Here is a 17,069-nt window from a genome sequence, read left to right as displayed (position 1 = left end):
CTTACATACAGTGGTGCTTGAAACTTTTTGAACTCTTTAGAAGTTTTCATACTCCAGTCTAAATGTAATTTAATCCTATATCATATTTTCGCACAAGTCCTAAAAGTAGACAAAGAGAAGCAAATTAAAGAAATACGTAAAAAATATTAGACTTTGTAATTTATTTTAAATGTGGAAAATGATCCAATATCACATGTCCTGAGTGGCAAAAGCATGTGTAACATCTGTACAGGTTCCTGTTCCCTCTGTTTCCGCTTTGGCCAATAGGGTGGTGCTGCACCTCTATTGCTGGTCATGCGTGGCATTCCTGATTTATTCCTAGGATTTTTGCTGCAGCTAAATCTGGGAGCTACGAGGGTAATTCTTCTGGTTTTAATAATTCCTTCCTGAGAGCCCTGGGCGAGGCTGTTTGCTGTTTAAACCCCTGAACCTTTGACTTCCACTGCAGTCAATAAATTCATTTTATTTGGTCTAACGCCCTAGTTCTTACTCCTGTTGCAACTTCTGATTTATCCTGTTTTCTGACCTCAGCTTGTATTTTGACCATCCACTTGCTTTCTGATTTTGTCCAGGATGTGACCTCTTGGTATCGACCCTGAGTGACTATCTTTCTTACTGCCAGCTTGCTTCACTAGTCTGCAGCTGACTCCATGGTCCCCGCCGAGGGATCCCTGTGTAAGTCCAGATCCCTGTATGGGGTTAGAGTAAAAGCCAGGGCAACGCCTGGGATCTGAGTAACAGAATGGCTTGTGTTAAGTCTGCCTGTGGAAGCCCTGTTAACAGCTGACAGACTACCACGAACAGTGCAACTGTGACAGTATATCAATATTTGCTTCCAGTATCTGATGTGACCCCTTGCATAGCAATAGCTGCATCCAAACGTTTCCGGTATAGTCGTTGATTAATCCTTTACATCACCTTGAAGGAATTTTAACCCAATCTTCCCCACAAAACAGCTTTAACTTGGTTATGTTGGTGGATTTCTCCCATAAACTGCACTCTTCAGGCGCTTCCACAACATTTTTATAGGATTAAGGTCAAGATTTTGAACTCACCATTCCAAAACTTAATTTTCTTCTTCTTTAACTATTCTTTTGTAGAACGACTTGTGTTTTGGGTCATTGTCTTGCTGCATGATCTCGTTCTCTTAAGAATAAGCTCACAGATGTCCTGACATTTTCCTTTTAGCATTTGTTGGTATAATTCAGAATTAATTGTTCCAATAAGGATGGCAGACGTTCTTACAGCATAAAAAGGTCCAAACCATGATACTACCACCACGTTTCACAGATGGTATGATGTTCTTATGCTGTAGTGCAGCGCTTTTTTTTTCTCAAAACATAACACTTCTCACTTAAAACAAAAAGCTCTATTTTTTACCACATGCGTCCACAAAACATGTTCCAATAGCAACAAACTGCAGACAGGCAGTAATGGTTGGTTTTAGAGAGCATTTGCTTTCTCCCTGCCATCCGCCATGCACAACATTCTTGTTTTAGGTCCTCCTGATGGTTGACTCATGAATATTAACATTAGCTGATGTGAGAGAGGCCTTTAGTTTTTAGAAGTTACTTTGGGTTCCTATGTGTACTCATGGACTTTTATAAGCTCTTAGAGTGATCTTTGTTGGCCGACCACTCTTGGGAAAGGTAATAATGATCTTGAATTTCCTCTATTGGACACATTCTGTCTGATGGATTGGTGGAGACCAAACTCTTTAGCAATGTTTTTTTTAACCTTTTCAAGCCTGATGAGCATCAACAGCTCTTCTGAGGTCCGCAGAAATCTCCTTTGCTCCTGCCATGATACCCCCTTCCAAAAACAAGAATCGTGAAGTTCAGAGTTTCATAGATCCCTGTTCATTAGATAATACAGGTCACCCAATGACACCTGATTGTGTTCCCATTGATAGAAAACACCAGACTCTAATTTTCATCTTCAGATTATCTGCTAATGCTAAAGGTTCACATATTTTTGCCACTGACAGACATGTGATATTGGATCACTTTCCACCATAAAAAAATGACAGTGTAATTTTTTTTACACATTTATTTGATTTGGTTCTCTTTAGCTTTTTTTAGGACTTGTTAAAATCTGATGTGGTTTTATACTGAAATATGGACAATTCTGAAGGGTTCACAAACTATGAAAGCATAATTGTAGGGATGCATACACATCTGTATACATAGGGGCCAGATTTTGTCTTATTGCAGATTAAGAAGATTAACAGAAAATGTGGAGATAGTGCGAAATTGATGTTATATTTTTTTTTTGTTTTGCATTTTATGTATATAGTGGTCCTTTCTTTATGACATCCTTTCAACATAAATTGATAAGACTATTTAGAGAAGAATGTGTAATGTATGCAATAAAAGACTAATTAAAGGGAAAGTGCCAGCCCAAACTGGATTTATAAATTATGCACATAGCCCTATGGAAAAAAATTGCACTTTTTGGTGATTTAATCACTACCTGCATTCTTCAGAAATGTAAGTTTTATCAAGGATGGTAATTAGCATGCTCGATGCACCCTGGGTGTGGCCGAGAGGCGCAGTGCATCATTCTAACTACTGTTTTTGCATGCCACACCTCCTTCACTGGTGATTGACAGCGCTGGCTTGTCTGAGCTTTCTTTACACTCACAGTTTGCTACAGCCAAGTGAGCGAGCGTTGTCAATCACCACTGAGGGGCCAAACTGAGGGTACACCAAGAACCCTAAATGCAAGAATGGAAGCAGCGATTAGAACTGAAAGTATGATTTTTATAGGGCTTAGACCCCCTACCAGGCTTTATGCTTAGGTTATGGTTTACATGGGGTAAGTGATACGTTATTGAAGAACATCACTTTGCCATCTTCATAATTCTCACTTGGACAATGATCTTAAATATTTAGAAAAATGTTGGATGAGTTTTATTTATTTATTTTTGTTTTTTTTACTTTTCCTTAACATTAAAGCTAAACAATTTAGAAATGTATTTTATGAGTTTCCATATTTCAATTATATACAGTCAAAAGCTTTTGATGACGTAAGTATTGCTGCCTTTCTTACAATACAGTCTAAAAATTAAAAATCTGCTATATACTTATCAGGTTCCATCATTTAGGGGCCTTTTACATGGGGCGATGAGCATTCATTTCTGATTGTTACCTTGCTGGGCTTTGCCTGTTTTATGCATGCATAACAATTACCATTTGGTGGTAGCATATTCCGTCATGCAAAAAGGCTTGTAATACTGACAATAATGAATGGAATGGGTTGTCACGCCCCAGCTGTGATCTCTTTATCCACATGATGCAAATGGCATGATGACCACCTCCTCGGCCATCCTCATGTCTGTGCAGGTGCTAAACATGTCTTGTACTTGTGCAGATACCGGCAGCTATATAGACGTAGCTGCTACTCCTTAACTTAAGCCTAATCAAATACCAAGAAACTCAATATTATAATCACCCATTTAACACCATGTTGCCACAGTATCCAAAACACCTTCCCAACTCCCCAGGATCTCCTGTACCTGCATAAGTGCAAATGTCTGAACAGCCATGGAGCCAGTGATAACATGTAATCACATGACCCACCGCCATCTTCATCATGTGGACTCGGAGATCTTTTCCTCCATTGTTTGCACAGCACAATGATGGGCAGCTAGAGACCTTTATTGGCAAAGTGGGGTTTTAATATGGAGGTACTTACTGTATATTTTTCCTAGCATGACGTCACAGTTTCATGCATTTTTCAATTTTTGTCATTAAAGTGGATAACTCCTTTAACAATATGGTTTTAGATAATGACAATTGTGTTTGCTCAGCATAAGACATCCTAGAAAAAAATTGAATAATGTCAAATTTGTAAATGAATTATTACATTTGATGGAAAAAGTAGTACATTCACTAGGAAACTTTGTTTTATGTTTTTGGAGTCAGTGAACATAATGATGGATCATTTGATCCATAAAAGGGTAGTTCTATATGATACATTTAAAGAATATCCTGTGGACCCAATGGGACCCCCATCTATCGTGCCAGAAAAGAATACAACATTAAAAATATGGATGATTGTTTCTTTCTCAAAAGAGTTTTGTTCTAAAATATTATTGTTGCCTTTTCTTATTTGTGTTTAGCTTCTATATTCAGACAAAAACTTTGTCATGTGTGCTCCAACCGGATCTGGAAAGACAGTCATATTTGAGATTGCAATTGTGCGATTACTAATGGAAACTCCTGCACCTTGGACAAATGTTAAAATAGTATACAGTAAGTAACGTTTAAGCTCTTAGACTATTATCTTTGATTTCCATTGTATTATGACATTTGCAGAAAAAGAAAAAAAAAAGTGTTTTGAAGAAACCTTATTCTTGTGGCAGAAAGTGGCGATTCTTCAGAATATTAAACGTTTCTCACAGAGATAGCTACTTCTACAGAGGCATGCAGAGAAGTTGCTGCCCTCGATTGTAACTTTGATAGGTGCATGAATTTTGCCTGATACATTACCCCTTTCTTGTTGTTTGAGCTCTTGGTTTAGTGCACAATCACAAGCAGCTCATATTCCTGATTTCAATGTCACTGCCCTATACTCAAGAAATATTGTTCTCTTCCATCTAAACTGGCTTCAGTATCATTCTATAATGCCCTACAAAAGAAATAACATCCAAAAGAGGAAATGCTGACATGTACCCTCATTTTTCAAAAGCTATCAACCTAATACATCACCTCTCCACAAATGCTAAATATATGATCACTAGGAGTTCAGCTCTTGGACCCCTCTCAATCCCAATTATGAAGGGTCCCAAATCACCCAGTGTGAATAGGTAGTGGTGTGCGAGTGATCATTACTCCCATAGGCGGATTATAATGAGGTCAATCCGGGCTACCGCCCGGGGCCCTGGGCTGCCATGGGGCCCGGGGCTTCCAGGGGCCTGTGGCCGGATTGACCTCATTATAATGTGTGACAGGAGGGCCCGGGAGTCGGAAGATGGAATCTGCCCTGCTGTGTCCGGCGACGCTGCGAGGATGACTCACCAGCTGCTGACTGTGTAAGTGCAGGAGAGGAGGCTCCGCCCACCTGCTCCGGCCTCCGGCAGAGCACAGAGCCCGCTTACAGCATGGCCACTGCTCTCCCTGCCCCCTACCCGGGTCTGAATGTTACCTCTCCGCTCTCCCCCTCCTGCCCTGCAATTACACCAGAGCTCTGCAGTCGGGCCTCAAGAGGAGGGGAGGCTGCCCCACAGAGAAGATGGAAGAACCTGCATCATGTACAGAAAGGGTACGTCCATGTGCAGTGTGTGTGTGTTTTATATATATATATATATATATATATATATATATATATATATATATATATATATACATATATATATATATATATATATGTGTGTATGTATATATGTGAATGTATGTATATGTGTGTGTGTGTGTGTGTGTGTATGTATCTATGTCTATGTATTTGTGGATCATAAGAGGGGCTCACTCTCTGTCGTGGCCTGGGCCGCTTTCCCTGTGCAGGACCGCTGGCACATCACCTGACATGGCCGTGAGCTGTGCGGCTGTGTCTGGTATTAATGACACGGCAGGGGCGACACTGCGCCTATAATTGTGCTTGTGTATTGCCCCTGCCGCGCCATTACTACCAGACACAACCGCACGGCGCACGGCCATGTCAGGTGAAGTGCCGGCAATCAAGCAGCGCCAGAGGTCCTACACAGATACTGTAGAAGCAGCCCAGGCCCCAACGGCGAGTGGGCCCCTCTGATGGTCCAGGGCTATGTCTCTGACATGCCGGCGGCCCTGCACTGATACATGCATGAGGAGCTGCTGGACAGGACAGTTTTATGTGTTTATAAGATATGTACGTATGCATGTGTCTGTGCGCATATCTGCGTACCGTGTGCATGTGTGCGCATATCTGCATATCATGCGTGCGCACGTGTGCTGGCCTGGCCGCATCACAGCTAGAAGACACGGCCCTGTGCGCGGCAGTGTCTGCTAGCGTGACGTCATGCAGTGTGCCCTGCACTGCTTCTTACCACCATAGAGGAGCTGGACGACTGGAGCCGAGCAGGGGGATGGTGAGTGATGTGTCAGTGTGTGCAGATATCATTGTGTGATATGTCTGTTTATATGTATTTTTGTGTTTCAAATGTGTTTATGGCTATGTGCCCACGATGCAGAAATGCTGCAGATTTTTTCTGCTTCTCCCTGGCAGGAAAAACGCATGCAGATTTTACATGTGTTTTTCCCACCAGGTAGAAGCGTTTGTCAAGCGTTTTTGCATGCATTTCCGCATGCGGGTTATCAAGCACTTTTCCAAGCGATTTTAGCATCACTTGGAAAGTGCTTGACAACTTGGTCACACTATATAAATCCATGCAACCGGCATATATAGTGTGACCAAGTAATAGTTAAAAAAAAGAATAAGAATGGTAAAAAGTAAAGATTATACTTACCTTCTGATGGCCCCCGGTCTCCTCAGCGATGCGTCCGGTGTGTTGAGCGGCTCACGGTGGTGTGAAAGGACCTTTCATGACGTCATTTAGTCATGTGACAAGTCACGCGACAGCCGATGTCAGCTGACAGGTCCTTTCACACCACCGCGACGCATACAACAGACCGGACGTATCGCTGAGGAGACTGGGGGCCATCGGAAGGTGAGTATAATCTTTATTTTTTTTATTTTAAATTCTTTTTTTTACAGTTTCTATGGTACCCGGGTCTGGATGAGAGCCTCCTTTTCTCCAGACCAGGGTACCATCCGCACATTGAAACGCTTCATATCCGCGTCTGCACATGTAGTCATGTGGATATTAAGTGATTCAATGCAAGTCAATGGCGGCAATTACGCTGCGTGTCCGCAAAATTAATGGACATGCTGCGTTTTTTTCTGCAATGATAATCCGCAGCGGATATTTCCGCAGCATGTGCACAGCACATGCGGATTATCATTGGGGAACATGGGGCACATATTACCAAGCGTTTTTTCAGCGTTTTCGCTGCGGAAATTCCGTGGCAAAAACGCTTGAAAAACGCACAGTGGGCACGCAGCCTATGCGTGTATGTATTTGTCTTTGTATATGTTTGTTTGTATATGTTTGTTTGTGTTTGTGTGTGTGTGGCCTCCTGCTGTATCTGGGGGGGGCGCCGTGCATCCTCCGGCTGTATCTGGGGGGTGCACCGTGCGTCCTCCGGCTGTATCTGGGGGGGGTGGCACCGTGCGTCCTCCGGCTGTATCTGGGGGGGGCACCGTGCGTCCTCCGGCTGTATCTGGGGGGGGGGCACCGTGCGTCTTCCGGCTGTATCTGGGGGGGGGGGCACCGTGCGTCCTCCGGCTGTATCTGGGGGGGGGCACCGTGCGTCCTCCGGCTGTATCTGGGGGGGGGGCACCGTGCGTCTTCCGGCTGTATCTGGGGGGGGGGGCACCGTGCGTCCTCCGGCTGTATCTGGGGGGGGGCACCGTGCGTCCTCCGGCTGTATCTGGGGGGGCGCCGTGCGGCCTCCTGCTGTGTATAGGAGGATTATTTGAAAGCTCATATTATACAGTATGAGACCCTACATACATAGGGGGATGTCCGCATACTCAATTGTGCTCAATATTAAGCCATACAATTAATATAAAAAAAATAATTATAATTAATACGTTAATATTGTGCAGAATTAATTTCACGTGAACTATCACATGATCTATCAAAGGGGGATCATGTGACAAGTCATGTGATATATCAGGTGTGTGTGTGTGTGTGTGTGTGTGTGTGTGTGTGTGTGTGTGGGGGGGGGGGGGGGGGGGGGCCCATGCCGTCTAAACTGCCCGGGGCCCTTGCTACTCTTAATCCACCCCTGATTACTCCATTCACTGTGTATGAGTGGTGGAGATAGTCATTTTGTCATTGCACATGTTGTGCTCGATATTTTTTGGGGGGGGGTTTGGACCCTTTTTCTGTTTCCCTCAACCCCCTTGTGCTGGCCTGGCCTTGTAGAAATAAACATGACTGGAAAGAGCATGCATAACAATCGAACAAAGATTTTTGCTCAAATTACTGATGCAAACTCTGAAAACTTATAGGTGGTGTAAAGTTAGAAAAAACGATCTGAAGATGCATCAAACTGTTCAGGCATTACAATAAATTTGATTCATTTTTCGACTGTCAAGCACGAGTACATATTTTCTAAGAATTGATGGTTTTAGAGTCAATCTGTTTACACTTATTCTTGAGTTTTCTTTAAGGAGTTCTATGGGAAATCCATTAATGGTTTACGCTTAATTTTCATTTACTTAAATTGAAGCAAAAAAAGATGAAAATTGCTCTTTAGAAAAATACCTCAATAACTACTTCCAAGATTGTAGAGAAGAAGCAAGTGAAGAAAGAAATTGATGGTCATTACTTTTTTTCTTTACATCGCTCTTATTTTTCACATCATATCCTCCTATGAAGGACCGACTGTCAAGACCCAGCTATGATCTCCTAACCCCAATGTACCTTTTGGAATCTAAATGTATTAACTTTTTTAAGTTCAGATGGTGTTCAGAGCCTCATTTTGCTCACAGCTACTTCATATTTGCTTTCTACAATGTGTGATTCCTTATTTCGGGCACAATTTGAGGATGTTCTTATGCTCCCCCACCCCTCTCCTAATTCACTGTGCCTGTGTCAGAAATAACACAAAAGTTTAACAAAATTGTTAGACATGAGTCTACACAGCTAAGATAGATGTTACTGAAGCCACATGTAATTTTTGTAGCGCTGGCGTCCCTGCCCTCTGCTAGGCAGGGACGCTGCTCCCCTCACCGCTCTGCTCCGTGCCCGGCGTCCTCTCCCCGCTCTGCTGTCAGCGCGCGCTCCTTCCCGGCGTCCTCCTCCCGCTCTGCTCTCAGCGCGCGCTCCTTCCCGGCCCCTGTGCTTAGGGCGCGCGCGCGCGCGCTCCCCTCCTCTTAAAGGGACCGCGCGCGCCGTCCTAAGGAGTCCCCGGCCAATGGCCGGAGGACTTCATCATATATAGGGCACCTCCTCCAAAATGGAGGTGCCCGAGCAATGTTGTTTGCACCTGTGTCTCACCTGTGCTTCAGCCCTCAGGTCCCGTTGCCAGTTACCTGCCAGTTACCTGCCAGTTACCTGCCAGTTTCCTGCCAGTTTCCTGCTAGTTACCTGCCTGATTCCTGCCTGAATACTTGCTCCCTGCCTGCTTGCCTGAGGTCCGACGGTCTGCCTTACTACTCCGGTCAGTCTGTCTATGGACCAGCTTGCCCGCTCACCTGGGAGCGCTTCTCCGTTATCTGCCTGCTTGCCAGCCCGGAGGCTCCGTTGTCACGTGCTGTGACCACCAGCTATCTCAGAGACTCTTGCCCGCTCACCTGGGAGCGCATCTCCGTTACCTGCCTACTTGCCAGCCCGGAGGTCCCGCCGTCACGTGCCGTGACCACCTGCTATTCCAGAGACTCTCGCTTGCTCACCTGGGAGCACACATCTACCATCTGCCTGCTAGCCTACCCGGAGGCTCTGCCATCACAGGTCGTACCTACCCGTTACCCAGAGACTGCCCTGATCACTTGCCGTAACTCCCTGTCCGTTCACCCAGAGACTGCCACCCGCTCCCTTACAAGGGCCGCCCCCTTGTATAATAGCTCAGAGGTTCCGCCTCCCGGACCCGTTACAGTTTGCTCGGGCCATGGAACCCGGTGGCACCCAAGCTCCCTCGCTCTCGGACCTCTGTCTTGAACTGTCCCGTCAGAAGTCCCAACAGGAGGCCATCCTGGGTCATCTGCGGAATGTTAATACTCGCCTGAACACCCTGTCTGATCCACCAACAACCTCCGCCAGTGCCATATCTTGCAATCCGGCAGCTCCGCTGCCCACTAATACTATGGTATCCTACCCCGGACCCCGGCTTTCTGCACCTCCTCGCTTCGGAGGCGACCCCGTCCAGGCTCGGGGCTTCATAAATCAGTGCACCCTGCACTTTGAACTTTTGTCCCATCAGTTTAATTCCGACCGGGCCAAAATTGCCTTTATCATGTCCCATCTCACCGGGGAGGCCCTGGCCTGGCTAAATCCTCTATGGGAGAGAGGAGACCCCCTGGTGTCCAACTTGCCTGCTTTTCTCTCGGCTTTCCGGAAAGTCTTCGACGAACCCGGACGGAAGACCTCATCCGCATCCTCTCTGCTACGCCTCCGTCAGGAGGGTCTCACCGTGGGCCAATATGCCATACAGTTCCGCACCCTTGCCTCGGAGCTGGCCTGGGATAACGACGCTCTGGTATCCGTCTTCTGGGAGGGTCTGTCCGGTCGTATTAAAGATGAACTTGCTGGTCGGGACATTCCTATCTCTCTCGATGATCTAATAACCCTTGCCACCCGGATTGACCTACGGTTCCAGGAGCGTGCCAAAGAGGTCACCCGTGAGAGAAGGATTCCACGTTTAGCTCCTACTTCCCAGAGACCCGTCATTCCCTCCATCTCTCCCCAGGTACACTCTCCTGAGCCTATGCAGGTCGACCAGACCAAGATGGTCAAAACCCGTCAGGACTCACGCCGTGCCGAGGGGAGCTGCTTCTACTGTGGCAGTAAGGAGCACTGGATCCGTGCCTGCCCGGAGAGGCCGGGAAACGCCTGTGTCTAGGTTCGCTCAGAGAGGTCCACCTAGACAAGAATAAATCCTCTCCATCCCTGCTGTTGTCAGTTTCGATCATCTACGGGGAGAACCGTTATTTCGAACTAGCCCAACTTGACTCTGGAGCAGCCGGGAACTTTATTTCACAGTCCCTGGTTGAGAAATACCGCATCCCTACCAAACCTCTGGCTGTACCCTTGTCTGTCGCTGCCGTGGATGGGGGCCTCTTACCTCGCCCCATTCAACTCATCACCGAATCCATTACCCTGCAGGTGGGAATGCTGCATTCTGAAAGTATCTCCTTTCATGTTCTGCCTGGACTCTCTCACGCCCTCTTGCTAGGTCTGCCCTGGCTCCAGAGACATGCACCCGTGCTAGACTGGCAAACCGGAGAGGTCCTTCGCTGGGGACAAGACTGTCATAAAACCTGCCTGGTTCCCGTCCATCCCGTCCGTCCCTCTCCTACCCCAGCTAATCTACCTGGACTTCCGATTCCTTATTGGTCTTATGCAGATGTCTTTAATAAAAAGGAGGCAGAGACATTACCACCACATAGACCATACGACTGTCCCATCGATCTGCTACCCGGTACTACTCCTCCCCGTGGGCGTATCTATCCTTTATCCGCTGCTGAGACCCGGTCAAAGTCCGAATATATTGAGGAGAATCTGGCCAGAGGATTCATCCGGAAATCTACCTCCCCGGCGGGAGCAGGCTTCTTTTTCGTCAAAAAGAAGGACGGCTCTCTCCGTCCCTGTATAGACTATAGAGGCCTAAACCTGATCACGGTGAAGAATAAGTACCCCCTTCCGCTCATTCCAGAATTATTTGATCGCCTGAGGGGGGCTAGGATCTTCACCAAACTGGACCTTCGTGGGGCGTACAACCTGGTTCGTATTCGTCAGGGGGATGAATGGAAGACGGCATTCAACACCCGGGACGGCCACTATGAATACCTGGTAATGCCCTTTGGTCTCTGTAACGCTCCTGCCGTCTTTCAAGAGTTGGTCAATGACATCTTCCGGGACCTTCTCTACTCCTGCGTAGTGGTGTACCTGGACGACATCTTGGTCTTCTCTCCGGATCTCCAGACTCACCGGAGGGACGTTCGTCAGGTCCTGCTCAGGCTAAGGCAGAACCATCTCTACGCTAAATTTGAGAAGTGCCTCTTTGAGCAGACCTCGCTTCCGTTTCTGGGCTACATTATCTCTCAGACCGGCCTACAAATGGATCCTGAGAAACTGTCTGCCATCGAGAAATGGCCCCGACCGGAGGGGTTGAAGGCCATTCAGCAATTCCTGGGCTTCGCCAACTACTACCGCCTCTTCATACCACACTTCTCTTCCCGGACGGCCCCAATTTCTGCGCTCACCCGTAAAGGTACTAATCCCAAAGAGTGGCCACCCGAAGCAGAGGAGGCCTTTCTTTCCCTTAAACAGGCCTTCTCTTCCGCCCCGGTGCTGCATCGCCCAGATGGCAACAAACAGTTCTTCCTGGAAGTTGACGCCTCCTCCTCTGGAGCCGGAGCGGTACTTACTCAAAAATCATCTTCCGGGAGGATGGTAACTTGTGGCTTCTTCTCTAAACTCTTCTCCTCCTCTGAGCGCAACTATTCCATAGGAGACCGAGAGTTATTGGCCATCAAACTGGCATTGGAGGAGTGGCGTTACCTGCTCGAGGGGGCTCTTCACCCGGTAATAATTTTCACTGACCACAAGAACTTGGCTTACCTCCAGCATGCCCAGAGACTTAACCCGCGCCAAGCCCGGTGGTCCTTGTTTTTTGCTCGTTTTGATTTTGTCCTTCATTTTCGCCCGGCTGACAAAAACGTCAAGGCGGACGCCTTGTCTCGGTCCTTTCTGGTGTCTGATCTCGAGGAGGATCCGAAACATATCATCGATCCCGCCAGAGTAATGCAGGTGGCTCCCGTGAGTCTAAATCGTCTTCCTCCTGGTAAGACGTTCGTACCAGTACCTGATCGGGAGAAGATCCTACACTGGGGTCATTCGTCTAAACTAGCTGGCCACGCCGGTCAGAAAAAGACCCTCCAGCTTATTACCCGGCACTACTGGTGGCCTAACCTGCACAAGGATGTAATAGACTTTGTTTCTGCCTGTGTGTCCTGCGCCCGCAACAAAGTTCCGAGACACCTGCCGGCCGGCCGCCTCCTACCTCTGCCAGTACCTGCTGCCCCCTGGCAGCATATAGCGATGGACTTCATTACTGATCTACCCGTCTCTGCCGGTTGTACGGTCATTTGGGTGGTCGCTGACCGCTTCTCCAAGATGGCTCACTTCATTCCACTGCCAGGTCTTCCGTCTGCACCTGAGCTGGCTAAAGACTTTATCCACCACATCTTCCGTCTTCATGGCCTGCCCCGTCACATCGTGTCGGATCGTGGGGTACAGTTCACTTCCCGTTTCTGGAGAGCCACTTGTAAATTGCTGGACGTCACCCTGGACTTCTCCTCCGCTTACCACCCACAGTCTAATGGTCAAGTGGAGCGGATCAATCAGAACCTGACCAGTTACCTTCGGCACTTCGTTAATGCCCACCATTCTGACTGGGTGGATCTCCTGCCATGGGCCGAATTCTCGTACAACAATCACGAGAGCGAGTCTTCCTCCAAATCCCCGTTTTTTGTAGTCTACGGTCAGCATCCTCGGATCCCGTTTCCCGTCTCCACCTCGGCGGACAATCCGGCTGCGGAATCTCTTGTTAACAAATTTTCCTCCATATGGGAGAGTACCCGGTCCGCACTCCTTCTGTCATCCGAGCGTATGAAAAGACACGCTGACAAAAAACGTCTGGACCCTCCTCAATTCCGCCCTGGGGATAAAGTCTGGCTCTCGTCCAAATATGTCCGGCTCAAGATCCCTTCCTATAAGTTAGGGCCTCGGTTCATCGGCCCACTGGAGGTCATCAGTCAGATCAACCCGGTGGCCTATAAATTGAAACTCCCGGCCAACTTACGGATCCCTAACTCCTTCCATGTGTCTCTCCTCAAACCTGTAGTGCTTAACTCTTTTTCCAAGTCTACAGGTACGCCTCCTGCTCCGGTTTCTGCTGAGGACGAGTTTGAGGTAGAGAACATTCTTGCCACCAAAAGGGTAAGAGGAAAGACCTTTTTTCTGGTAGATTGGAAGGGGTTTGGTCCTGAGGAGAGAACGTGGGAGCCCCGGGAGAACATCCATGCCCCTCTCATCCTAGCTAAATTTCTGTCTGGCCTAAAAAAGGGGGGGCCTAAAGGGGGGGGTACTGTAGCGCTGGCGTCCCTGCCCTCTGCTAGGCAGGGACGCTGCTCCCCTCACCGCTCTGCTCCGTGCCCGGCGTCCTCTCCCCGCTCTGCTGTCAGCGCGCGCTCCTTCCCGGCGTCCTCCTCCCGCTCTGCTCTCAGCGCGCGCTCCTTCCCGGCCCCTGTGCTTAGGGCGCGCGCGCGCGCGCTCCCCTCCTCTTAAAGGGACCGCGCGCGCCGTCCTAAGGAGTCCCCGGCCAATGGCCGGAGGACTTCATCATATATAGGGCACCTCCTCCAAAATGGAGGTGCCCGAGCAATGTTGTTTGCACCTGTGTCTCACCTGTGCTTCAGCCCTCAGGTCCCGTTGCCAGTTACCTGCCAGTTACCTGCCAGTTACCTGCCAGTTTCCTGCCAGTTTCCTGCTAGTTACCTGCCTGATTCCTGCCTGAATACTTGCTCCCTGCCTGCTTGCCTGAGGTCCGACGGTCTGCCTTACTACTCCGGTCAGTCTGTCTATGGACCAGCTTGCCCGCTCACCTGGGAGCGCTTCTCCGTTATCTGCCTGCTTGCCAGCCCGGAGGCTCCGTTGTCACGTGCTGTGACCACCAGCTATCTCAGAGACTCTTGCCCGCTCACCTGGGAGCGCATCTCCGTTACCTGCCTACTTGCCAGCCCGGAGGTCCCGCCGTCACGTGCCGTGACCACCTGCTATTCCAGAGACTCTCGCTTGCTCACCTGGGAGCACACATCTACCATCTGCCTGCTAGCCTACCCGGAGGCTCTGCCATCACAGGTCGTACCTACCCGTTACCCAGAGACTGCCCTGATCACTTGCCGTAACTCCCTGTCCGTTCACCCAGAGACTGCCACCCGCTCCCTTACAAGGGCCGCCCCCTTGTATAATAGCTCAGAGGTTCCGCCTCCCGGACCCGTTACAATTTTTATAGGCGAAATATGCTACTAATATACTTTTAAAAGAATGTATTCTACTAACCCCATATAGGATAAGCAGCAGCCAGACTTCCCTGGCAGCTACCTTTCTCCCACAGCAACAAAGGATCAAATCCAACCTGCTCCATTCTTACTTCTTCCAATATCTGTTGTTGGGAGAGGACCGGAAAAACTTTAATGCGGTGTTTTTAAGGCAGACATTCTATAGAATTTGTCTATTGACTGTGTTCTCTAGGCAACTTTTATATGTGAAGATAATAATACTATTATAAGTCAGTTAAGTAAAAAAATCATGTTTTGTGCTGTCATTATAATTTGCATTTCTTTTAAGTGGCTCCTATAAAAGCTTTATGTGGCCAAAGATTTGAAGACTGGAAAGAGAAATTTGAACCTATTGGACTCCTCTGTAAGGAGCTGACCGGAGACACAGAAGTGGAGGACTTATTTGAGATTCAGCATGCCCACATTATAATGACAACCCCTGTGAGTATACTCAAGGTGCAACACTAGTAGTAGGTGATTGCAGAGGGGACATTAAAGTGGTTGTCCACTTTCAGAATTATCTTCTCCATTATTCCCACCCTACTATGGCCCTGATTAATCAAGACTGGCAATCTTCAGACCAGTGATGATGAGGGAGCAAGGTGTAGTGTGAGGCTCCTGATTTATGAAGCACGCGTCTGACGAGTGGCGCGCATCTCGCCCCGTATCTTACTCTGGTCCCTGCTGTTATTCCAGAATAGTGATGTAGAAAATGTCGCCATTCATTATGAATTTGACAAGCGGCGGTCACAACGCCCCAGTCCCGCCCCAGCTCCACCCACTTCAGACCTGGATGAAAATGCCATGAGAACAGTAAAAGTACCCAAATTTTAGCTTTGCATTGCAAGAATTTTGCTAATTTTTAATGCTCTTACGAATCCAAGCTTAGCTGCATGATTGCAGCCAGGTATGTTTTTTTTTCTTAAAACCTGGAGTGTTAGAATTAGAAGACCTCCTCTTCAGATGATTAACAGGTCTCTTTCTTTGTAAACACATGGAAGAGACATATAAGTCACCTGGAGTGCTGCAGGGAGAAGCCGCCCAAGGGTAGTGCCGCACTAGTCTAATCTATCACTATATTCCCCGGCCCACTCTTCAAATGATGTTTTCTCTGAAACACTAGAGCGTTTCAGAGGAAAACATAACTAACTGCAATTGTGCAGGCCCTGATTCATGCTGCCCATAGTTTGGACTGCATGAATAAAGTGACAGGTTTTCTTTTAGTGATGGCATCTTCTAGCAATATGCAATCCCATAATGAGATGGGAGTACCATTTTAATACCTGTGTTTTCTGAAAAAAATTCTAGAACACTGGGACATGGCCTAACAAAAATGGGCTAACATTTCTAGACCAGGGGCATGGTCTAACAAAAAGTGGGAGAGAAAGAAGGTTGATATAAATCTTGATCACATGCACTGGAATTCTGCTAAAATCGCTGTAGCGTCGCTTAGTGTGACGGGGCCTTTAGACTAGACAGTCCAAAAATGTGTCACATTTATCAACCAACATCAGACACTTTCTGGTACATTTTAAGACTGTCTAGTCTATGTTTGCACTGTCGACAAGACAACTTTCGTCAGCCCCATTGTCAGTTTTCAGGAGCTTCTGCAGCTCCTGAAGCAAACCGTACAGACTTATCCAAGCTGAGATGTGTAACTAGCCAAAATCAAGAACTTTGAACTATCAGAGTCTTTTACTATTGTTCATTACATCAAACTTTGTTCAGTTATCTTTATGTTGTTTTATTTTATGTGTTTGTATCTAAACTACTTTTATATAATGTATTCATTTTCTTCAGGAGAAATGGGACAGTATGACAAGGAAATGGAGGGATAACACCTTGGTTCAGCTTGTACGTCTCTTTCTTATAGATGAGGTAATTGTCCTTTGATGTGCAGCGCACACTCACTGCAGATAAGCATTTTGAACTAGTACCAACTAAAGATGAGCAAATTGTTCCAATGTGTATTGAATTTGTATACATTTTTTAGGAATTCACTGAATTCGACAAATTCAAATAATTAAGATTCGATTTGCACGAATCGCCTAAAATGGCTACTGCCGTTTTAGCCATTGCAGAAGATTACATCAGCCAAAGCTCACATGACCTCACCATAATACCATGCAGCTAACACATCATGTGGTATACTTCAGTAAATCAGGAGGAATTATCACAGCCTGTGTAAAAGCAGAGGCAGGAAATGCAGCAGCCATTTTGTGGTGAATCAGTGAGAGGAT

At 47.2% G+C, this 17,069-nt stretch overlaps 1 protein-coding gene across 1 annotated transcript in view; it reads left to right on the top strand.

The window, feature by feature from the left end:
• HFM1 (helicase for meiosis 1) overlaps nucleotides 1-17,069 on the top strand; it is a 161,775-nt gene that overhangs the window by 46,460 nt on the left and 98,246 nt on the right. The window contains exons 8-11 of the mRNA XM_073645240.1: nucleotides 2,958-3,028; nucleotides 4,124-4,256; nucleotides 15,119-15,270; nucleotides 16,630-16,707. Coding sequence (XP_073501341.1) covers nucleotides 2,958-3,028; nucleotides 4,124-4,256; nucleotides 15,119-15,270; nucleotides 16,630-16,707 — 434 coding nt within the window. The remainder of the gene's footprint in view (nucleotides 1-2,957; nucleotides 3,029-4,123; nucleotides 4,257-15,118; nucleotides 15,271-16,629; nucleotides 16,708-17,069) is intronic.

The sequence above is a fragment of the Phyllobates terribilis genome, unplaced genomic scaffold, assembly GCF_046119375.1.
Source record: "Phyllobates terribilis strain yellow unplaced genomic scaffold, ASM4611937v1 Scaffold_8__6_contigs__length_399053987, whole genome shotgun sequence".
Classification (NCBI taxonomy): Eukaryota; Metazoa; Chordata; class Amphibia; order Anura; family Dendrobatidae; genus Phyllobates; species Phyllobates terribilis.
The sequence above is the reverse complement of the archived record's forward strand: the minus strand, read 5'-3'. Positions and strand labels throughout refer to the sequence as shown.